This window comes from Etheostoma spectabile, chromosome 22 (genome assembly GCF_008692095.1).
Source record: "Etheostoma spectabile isolate EspeVRDwgs_2016 chromosome 22, UIUC_Espe_1.0, whole genome shotgun sequence".
Classification (NCBI taxonomy): Eukaryota; Metazoa; Chordata; class Actinopteri; order Perciformes; family Percidae; genus Etheostoma; species Etheostoma spectabile.
The window spans coordinates 11,632,530-11,642,594 of NC_045754.1; the positions used below are offsets into that span (position 1 = coordinate 11,632,530).

At 41.3% G+C, this 10,065-nt stretch overlaps 2 protein-coding genes across 4 annotated transcripts in view; both read left to right on the plus strand.

The window, feature by feature from the left end:
• Positions 1-3,991, plus strand: part of agtr1b (angiotensin II receptor, type 1b) — an 8,537-nt gene extending 4,546 nt beyond the window's left edge. For 2 of the 3 annotated variants that reach the window (XM_032504135.1, XM_032504133.1), the window contains exon 2: positions 2,455-3,991. In XM_032504135.1, the coding sequence (XP_032360026.1) occupies positions 2,550-3,638 (1,089 nt within the window). In that variant the 5' untranslated portion in view covers positions 2,455-2,549 and the 3' untranslated portion in view covers positions 3,639-3,991. Of the gene's footprint in view, positions 1-535; positions 610-2,454 lie in introns of those variants that run through there. The other variant, XM_032504134.1, reaches the window with a different exon arrangement.
• Positions 3,992-4,804: 813 nt separating this feature from the next.
• cpb1 (carboxypeptidase B1 (tissue)) lies at positions 4,805-9,804 on the plus strand. Its single transcript, XM_032504132.1, has 11 exons — positions 4,805-4,992; positions 5,790-5,865; positions 6,183-6,307; positions 6,431-6,530; positions 6,652-6,753; positions 6,863-6,967; positions 7,056-7,166; positions 7,262-7,352; positions 7,608-7,810; positions 9,051-9,135; positions 9,436-9,804. Exons 1-11 carry the CDS (start codon positions 4,928-4,930, stop codon positions 9,621-9,623), a joined length of 1,251 nt encoding a protein of 416 aa, XP_032360023.1. The 5' UTR covers positions 4,805-4,927; the 3' UTR covers positions 9,624-9,804.
• Positions 9,805-10,065: the final 261 nt, after the last annotated feature.

The window sequence follows — 10,065 nt, forward strand, 5'->3', positions numbered from 1 at the left end:
TCAACACCGGAACTAAACACAGCTGAATTAGCACAACTTTCACGCCTTTCTGTCTGCTACCTCTAGCAGGAGGATAACACGGTGGAGGCAGCACCGATTGTTTTTATTTTTCTCTCTACTGACAGTACTATACATTTACAAACAACAGAGCTACCGGAATTTGACCGGAATTCTCCTTTAAGGAGTCAGCCTATGTAGAGCAATAACGTCTCCAAACTTCCTCCTTATGGAGATTGTATCATTCATTGTCATGTGCTGTGTGTTTGCAAACAGTGCAGGGCCATGCAGACCATTGTTTCGTCCGACAGGATGCAGCTTGTTCATGGACCTTTTGAAGTAGATGTTTGCCTTCCTGTCTATGGTCACCCAGGGTTTATGGTTATCATTCAGTAATGCGCCATCTCAATTCCGAGCTACAGCTCACTGGCCACACAAAATCACCACCTTCCGATTTACCTTCTGTCTGTGCAATCTCACCTTTTATTAGGTTTAGGGCTGACTTATATAGTCAGACTTCTTTATAGTCACTCCCTATGGACATCCCCTGGCATTGAGCATCTCCCTCAGGGAAAAATATTTTTGGTTAAAATGCCAGCCTTTTCAATAATGGTAAGAGGCATGTGGCGTCTATTTTCTCCCATGTTTCCATTTGTGGTCACCAGAAATCTTCTCAGCATCAAGAGATTTTCTTAAACAGTTTTAGATCCCTAACCAGTGAAACTGATTTGTTTTGCCTCTGTCTTCTGTGTAGTTAAAATTTACAGCCACCCACTGTTATAATCATTATGTTAAGAAAACACATATACAGTAAATCCAAGAGGTGACATCTGTGTTGCTGCTTTACCCTACCTACTACACCAGGATCTGTGCAGGAAACTTGCAGAGATATTTCATTATTCTGTTGGCCTTGGCACCCACACATCTTCCACGCTCAACAATCCCCACATCTGCAACCGATACGGTAGTTGCTTTAGTGCATGGAGTGTTGTTTTTTTTTCTCCAAAGAATTCACCCACAGAAACCTAGTGGAAAATTAGGAGATCTTGGACTGGGAGATAAAATAGTTCTACTGGCAGGGCTCAGACTGTCTTAATGCCAACCAGAGGGCAATAGGAATGCAGATAGGGAAGGTTTTTAAATGTGCATTTAATAAGTACTGTAAGTCCAGCTGTAAGAGCAACAGCAGCAACTATATTTCTGCAAAAGGCAAGTGATCGATACTTTTTAAATGTACAATAATTTCCATCACGATATCACAGTACTGTGTCAGCTCTGCGATGGGAGTAAAATCTTGAAGCTTGAATGCCATCTTGTGGCTAGACGCCTGCTTAGTTTAGTGAAACTGGTAATCAGAAGATATACATTTTTTTTATGCAGCAGACTATACAGTGTAGTCCACATTTGATCTGTATTATACAAAATAGTCCACTTTATATTCTAAAAAAACAGCCCGCAATATATATTTTTAGAATTATTTGGATATGCTGTTTTCCCCCTTTAAGCTCCAAATTCAGAGCATGTTTTCCCCTGCCATCTGTTTGGTTTTAATGCAACTGTGAAAATGTTGTCAATTCCATGTAATTAGTAACAGAAACTATCTTTGCAGCTATAGTGATAGAATATATGAGGCTTATGCAAATATTATTACATCAGCCCCACTAATGACACTCACTAAGCCATTCTATTAAAACATAAAGACTCTAAACAAAGGGTAGAATTAGGTTTTTATTCCCATTTCACATTCTGCTGGTACAAATGAAGCAAAAACGAGCCCTGAGGCAAATATTTCCGCAGCACGCAGGTTTGATTTTCTCACAGAGCAAAGTTTCCACAGAGCCGAATCCCTGCTGTCCTGTTTGTTTAGGTGTGTGCTGATTAGAAGTTCTCATGCTGGGTACAATGTATCTCTGCACACCAAGGGTTTGAAACGTGACATGTCTTCTACAGTGACTGGAGCCTCAACCCTCTCTTTCTCTCTCCTCCCTCAGTACCTCAGTGTTTAATGGTGTTGTTATCCAAGCTCGCAGTTTGCCATGCAGTCTTCATTAACACAGGTCGTAACACAAGGCATAAATGTTCTCCTTCCGGGTGCTGACAGTCCACCCAGATGGACGGACCATTTGATAAACACTGTACTGTTTTTACTGTTGCCATTCATTAGCCGAGAGACGATATAAAGGAGAAGGGAGAATGCAGACTGTCTGAATAATGATGTTTCAAAGGGCATTTTTGGAATATTGAATAACATAGAACATCTGTTTTTCATGGCTTCTTATTTTACAGAAATAACATAAAGCGTCAGAATGGCTTTAATGTGCAGGTCTTTAATGAGCTGGTGTAGGGTGAGCACTTTCATTGGGGCTCGTGTGGATTAGCGTTTATGGGCCATGCCAGCGGTAATGATGGCTCTTCCCCTAGACCGCCGGTGACATTTTTGTTGTGTTTCTTTTATAGGACTTGTTGAGGCCCTCGCCCAAGGCCTGTATCAGCCACCACAGACGCAGGGCCCCTGTTTAAAGGTCCCAGGAGCTGGTACTTTAAAAAGAAAAATGCAGAATATAACGGCAGGAACGACAGAAGGGATAGCTCTGACATGCGGCATGTCTGGAAGCCATGAATTCATCTTCACCCTGGTACCCATCGTCTACGGCTGTATCTTTGTTGTAGGCATTGTCGGAAACAGTATGGTAGTGGCTGTCATCTACTGCTACATGAAGCTCAAGACGGTGGCCAACGTATTTGTGCTTAACCTTGCTGTTTCTGACCTCACCTTCCTCATCACTCTTCCCATGTGGGCCACCTTCACCGCCACAGGCTATCACTGGCCCTTTGGAGGATTCCTGTGCAAGGCCAGTGCAGGGCTGGTGATGTTTAACCTCTACACCAGCATCTTCTTCCTCACTGCACTCAGCATTGACCGCTATCTTGCTATCGTCCACCCAATGCGATCACGCAGGTTACGCACTGTGCTATACGCCCGTATCTCATGTGTAGTGGTCTGGATTTTTGCCTTTGTGCTTAGTGTGCCCACAGCACTGACCAGGGACGTCCTCAACATCACAAACTACACTACAGTGTGTGCCATTCTGCACCCGCCCATTGAAAATGTTGTTAGGGTGAAAGAGCTCCTGCTGGCCATCAACCTGCTAAAAAGCTTGCTGGGCTTCTTGGTGCCCTTTGTTATCATCATCACATGTTACTGCCTCATCGGACGGGCGCTGGTTGGGGCGAGGCACATCCAGAAAAGTTCCCGTTCACGTGATGACGAGGTACTGCGCATGCTTGCAGCTGCTGTCCTAGCCTTCTTCCTGTGCTGGGTGCCCCATCAGGTGTTCCACTTAATGCAGGTGCTTACCCAGCTGACACCAGTGGAGAACTGTGCCATCCTGGAAATCATAGACACGGCCATGCCCTTCACTATCTGCATTGCCTACTTCAACAGCTGCGTTAACCCTATTGTGTACGGATTTGTTGGGCATAACTTTCGCAAGAACTTACTGTGTCTGTTGCGCTGCTTGCCAAGTGGAACTAGAGGGCCTCACCCAAGCATTAGCTCCAAGATGAGCGCCCTCTCTTTTCGCGCCTCTGAGGCGTTGAGCCTCACAGTTAAAAGCAAGGCTTCCTCTGACGACAAGTAAAGAAGAACAAAGAGAGACAATACGTTCACTCTTCCCGCACTATTGCTCTGTGGTTAAGGGGCCAAGAATGAAGAAATTCCATGCTTTTAAAACCCCAACTGTATTACCAAGCACTGAACCATGCAGAACAGATAACATGTTGTATTCATGTCCCTCTGTGACTCCAAGAGACATTCATTACGTTGTGCAGTGCTTATCTGAATAGTGATCATTCATAAACCATCAGGTCACACAGCACTCATGCTTGTTACATTTATGGAGGCAGATGTTTCTCTAGAAGCATGTCAAATAAATCTCACTGACATCAGTGAAGTAAAGAAAATCCAGGAGTTAACCACTGTATATCAAAGCTAGAAAAGACTATACATAATTACAGATTGCTTATGCCATTATTTATATAAAATGTGCATGTACTGCAGGATTTTGTCGCTGTTGTGCCTTAAGGATACAGTGCAGTGATATATTGTCCAGTGATAACCATTCTGTGTGCTCAGTAGGTCTTTCACCAGTTGGAACAGTGATCAAGTGCTCAGCAAAGATGCCAAAGCTAAAAAAGAAAAGAAAAACATTAGCACCTGTGCACGCTATGCCAGCAGCTGTCTGCAGTACATACAAAATTGGAAAAGTGTAGCAACAAATGTGGTTCAAGTTCATATCACTTTGTAACATATGTAACTAGGATAACTAGTGCCTGTATACTATATGTGGTTAAGTGCTTGCATAATGAGTTTGAAATGCTGTAATGTTGCCTGGGAGTTACATGCTGTATAAGTATAAGGAGTATTACACAAACACGTCAGGCAGGGGAGGGGGATCATTGTCAATATATCTGGTTGTTGTCTATGTGGTATTTAAACATGTTGAGATATTTTTTTTCCTACTCTGTAAATTTACAGTTTGTAAATAAATGAAATTATAAATAAAATAAAAATTAAGTACTACTAAGTTGCCTTTGTATTACCTTATAATAAATAGATACAAATGATCCTGATTAGTCATGAAAAGGTGTCCTTAGTTACCAAAACATCCAGAATTAAACATTTGATCTGAGATTAAGTATTAAGGATCAAAATTGAGTGACCTTGGCTCAAAATGGCTCAAAAAGCACCTCCAGCATCTATTAATCATTGACTATGTCATCATGTTACCCCACGTAGCACCTAAAAACAACAGGTGGCTTTTTTGGAGGATGTGTGACATGTTGCTGCATTACAGACGAGGATTGGTAGATGGGCAGCAGGTCGAGGTTATAAGTGCTGTCAAACGGTGAGTTCAGCATCACAGACAACATGAGGGCCCTCCTGCTTCTCGGATTGGTGGCTGTTGCCCTGGCTGAAATCACTCACTTCGAAGGGTAAATATCTATTCTTTGTCAAAGCAGAAATACACATTTCTGTCAATTATGTGTTACACTATTGCCATACAATGTCTAAATTACAGTGCCAATCATGACAATACTGTAGTATGGTTCTTGACCTGTCTGCTATGAAATATACAGTAGGATGACAGCCAATGTCTAGTGCGTCAAATGAGTACTGAATTATGGTTCAATGTAATTTGCCTGCCATCAATTGGCATGTCAATATCAATATTTGCGGCAATTTGTTAGACCAATAGTTAAAGCACGAGTTTGTCTTTTTATGAAACTGGTCTTTGTCAACATTTGTCCTCTGACAAAAGGACAGACTGCTTAGCTCAAATGCACTTTAGCACAAACATTTGGTTGCAAATGTTGTACGTAGTGTACTTTTCTGTATGTTGTCATTTGGACCAATGTTTTGCAGTTTTATTTGGCTCTTTAAAAAGGCACTTCAAGGGTATTGTACAAACAAGAAACAACTTTAAAGCCTTCTAAAACAATTGGATCACTGTAGCTTCATGCAGTTGCAAATACATGTACACAAATTAATTAAAACATGGAACATGTATAAAACAGTTATTGGGTACAAACCTCACAAAAGTGCCATTGAATAACAAATTTAAAAAGCACAACGTATTTCACACTTGTGAAAGGCCAGCACTTCTGCAGTTTGCATTTTATACATGCACAGAGTATTATGTTACAGTATAGTACAGAGACTGCTCAGTAATGTGAACCACAAAACTGTGGCTACTGTACCATAATTGGGATCTCTCTCTCTTTTTCACTAGTGAGAAAGTCTTCCGTCTGAAGCCTGTACTTGATGAGCATGTGACCCTCATTAAGGACCTGGCTAAGAGCATTGAGGTACCTTGATGCCTACTCTCACACACTCACAACTTATAATGGTTTATTTATTCACTACATGGGATTTAATTGGTTTACTTATGGTGGAAAAGGCTAAATTGGATTCTTGGGTACATTTACTGAATTTCTGTTTAGATATGCAAATCGTATCTAATTGCACCATTTATAAATGCTTGGTTCAGTTACTTTCTGTATTGCTGGATTTCTGTCATCTCACATTTACTTCACATTAAGATATTTTTTAGCTCATCAAAATTTGTCTAATGAAAAGGTTGAGTACAACATGCCCAAGTGTTTGACTTTAGTGCCATCTGCAGGTCGACTTCTGGAGACCCGAGAGCCCCGAGCTGGTGACCATTGACATCGATGTGGACATCCGTGTGCCTGCCATGTACCTGGATATGGTGTACACCACGCTGCAGCAGAATGACATGGAGTATAGGTAGGTCACGAGACAAAGATACAAAATAAATCTTCTCTTATCTGATTTACACATGATCAAACACAAAAGTTTATTTCAATACATGTGCTTTTTGAACATTTGTTTTAATGAATTCCTCCTCAGGGTCCTCATTGAGGATGTGCAGGCTTCTGTTGATGCTCAGGCTGATAACAAGCCCTCTCCCAGAGCCCACAGCTACACCAAGTACAACACCTGGGATACTGTAAGAGGATCATTGATTGTGGAACAGATTGATCTGTTCCACAATCACAATCACAATCTCACAATCTCTTCCCTGACTGATTGTTATTTCCTGTTCTTATTTGTTTTACCTGTAATTTTAGGTCCAGTCCTGGATCGCTTCCATTTCCTCCTCCAACCCTAACCTGATCAGCAAGCAGGTGATTGGAAGCACCTACGAGGGACGCCCCATGACTGTTCTCAAGGTATTACAAGACTTGCCTGATATATCAGTCCCTCGTTTTGAAAACTGTTGGATAACTATACCACTGATTATTCTCACAAATGTTTTATTCTTACTTTTAACAACCACAGCTTGGTAAGACGTCCAGCTCCACCAAACCCGCTATCTTCATGGATTGTGGAATTCACGCTAGAGAGTGGATCTCTCCTGCTTTCTGCCAATGGTTTGTCAAGGAGGTAAGAAAAACACCTGGATGGGAATGGCAAGAGTTTATACAAAGACACCCACTCATAACAGCACAGAATGTTTTCCAATCGTCTTTAGGCTCTGTCCACCTATGGCAGTGATTCTCAGATGACCAGCCTGCTCAACCAGATGGATGTATTTGTGTTGCCTGTCTTTAACATTGATGGCTACGACTTCACCCACAAGAGCGTAAGTTCCAACTTCAAGCTTAGATTCATAGTTTACCCTAATATGTTAACAAATGCATGTCTGATATGTGTATTCTGTCCACTGGGGGACTTTAGAACAGGATGTGGAGGAAGACTCGCTCCAGGAATTCTGGATCTAGCTGCATTGGTGCCGATCCCAACAGGAACTGGAACGCTGGCTGGTGCAGTAAGTGCAACATATACATGGTGATATCCTAAAGGGGTACTTTTATATTGTACTACTGCAAGGATGGGGGGTATATATGTGAAACTGATTTCTTTATAAATGCCCAAACTCTGTGCAGCACAGGCTGAGTTATCTTGACTTTTTTTTTTTAACTTCATGTGTACAATCCCGCCTTTAAGCCAAGTTACAATGCATTTGAAGAAGTAAAATAAATACCTCCATTCATGATTTTCAACAATGTACTTTTCAATGCAGCCACTGGAGCCTCCAGCAACCCCTGCAGCGACACCTTCTGTGGTTACAGTCCTGAGTCTGAGATTGAGGTCAAGAACGTTGCCGACTTCATCCGCAGGAACAAGTCCGTCCTCAAGGCCTACCTAACCATCCACTCCTACTCCCAGCTGCTGCTCTTCCCCTATTCCTACACCTTTGAGCTGGCTGCCCACCACAGTGAGCTGGTAAGTCAACATTATCTGCCATGAATTGCGTATTGTACATAAAGCTGAATGAGGACAGTGAACATGCTTGGTCAGTCACAATGACTGTATAAATTATTTATCATGGCAGTGCCACATGCATTGCTAAAGTGCGGCACCCTAATGTATACAGCCATAATGGAAATGTATGCATTAGGAACACAATAACAATAGATTAACTGCATTAGGCGAAGGTATGTTACATTTTGGATCAATACGGCTCTTCGTGTAATGACTGTCAGACAGGCATCAAAGGTAAAAGTAGTACATCTATACAGAAAATCACACTCGTTAGAGGCAAACTAAATAGTGTGAAAAATGTCTTTAAGATTAGCAGCATTTTGTTGTTCTTTTTTCAAAGACTATCAGCATATATAAACTTTCAGAACAAAGCTTATATAATATGAATAGAATAGAAACTGATTATAATATCTCTAAAGGTGTTTCCAAAAGCTTAAGAAAGAATTCAACCCAGTCCCATTATGACTCTTATCTAACGGTCACACTTGGCTGCTGCAAATCATTTACTCCATGGCTCTTTTACCACTCACTGGGGTGTACAGTTAACACTCACACCCCTGCTCCAGCTCTCACACTAACTGAGGCACATCTCATGTCTCTGCCTCTCTATTACTCACTCGTAATTTTAGTTCTCTTCTGACAAAAAGATCTCTGGGGAGCAGTCATAACTCATCTGCTCTTCCAGAAAATATAATTTCCTGCTTGTGCATTTCTCTGAGGGTTTCATTTCCTGTTGGGACTTACTGAAGCGTTTTACTTTTTTCTGTAATATCACTAAACAATGGATGGTGGGTAAAAATAAAATGTATTTACTGTTCTTAATACAAGCTGGGTTTTCCTTTTCACTTTATTTCAATACTGTTAAAATTTTAAAAGAATTTGAAAAAAAATCTTACACTTAGAAATCAAAAGTTGAATTCATAATAGATGAAAAAGCACTGTTGCTCAATTCATTTTTACTCAGGTGTTTTGCTGATACAACCTAACTTGGTCTGGTATGAGCAGTGACTTATGGTGGCTAATGTTAGCTAACTTCTGATATATTTTCTATGTTCTCTGATGCTGTCTGAAGTGTGTAAATACAGGAATATATCAGGCTCAGATATATCAAAGTATTCAGTAACATATAGTATATGGAAACATTGGTAAAAAATCTTCTGATTGGTCCTTTGATCTGACTTTTTTTTGTTCTGTTTTGTAGCTGAAGGTTGCGAAGGAAGCTTCTGCTGCTCTGCGTAGTCTGTATGGTACTAGCTACACCAGTGGACCTGGTGCTGCAACCATCTGTAAGTACAGCAAGTATTGCAGCTGCATTTGTCTCCATGGAGAAATAGTGTATTAGAGTAAACTTGATATTCTATCTCCAATCTATAATGATATGCATTATGATGTGTTCACAATGTACCAACCATTTCTTGATATACAGTATATGGCCTCTAGAGTCAAGAAAAAAGCAATTGCCTATCATGAGAGAAAGCCATTTCTAGCAAGGATTTTGTTTTGGCCCCTTAAAGCATTATTTAGGCTGTCCCAGGTCATCAGCATATCCCACTCTGAATAATCCCTCTATCCTTATCTGTCCTCAGACCCCGCTGCTGGAGGCTCTGATGACTGGGCCTACGACCTGGGAGTAAAGTATTCCTACACCTTTGAGTTGCGTGACACTGGTCGTTATGGCTTCCTGCTGCCCGAGTCTCAGATCAAGCCCACATGTGAGGAGACCATGCTGGCCGTCAAGTACATCGCCGCCTACGTGCAGAAGAACCTCTATTAGAGAGCGGAACTGCCAGGACCCCTGCCAACTCAGCTCCTCTACACCAGCCCCCAGCCCCTCCAACCTCTCAGCCATCTCCAGCCTGTATCCATGGATACGGGCACCACCCACCATGTTTCCTCGCTGTTCTTGACAGAATGTCAGGATGAGTGCAAACAATAAAATCAATGATCCATTCCCACACGCTGAACCAATTTTTTTTATGCGTATGATAATATGGTGTCTGATGGACTGAGCCTTTCTCGTTTGTATGGAAATATACAACAAAACAGTTGAAAAATAATGCTTACATGTCCCAGCCCATCACAAGTAGACCAGGAAACTTTCTGTAAACAGAAATTATAAAAATAATTTGCTTTAAAAAAAATCCTTCATAGCCCAGGAAAACTTAGCGAGACACTGAACTTTAACCATCTTTATTTTTTTTATATAACCTTTATTT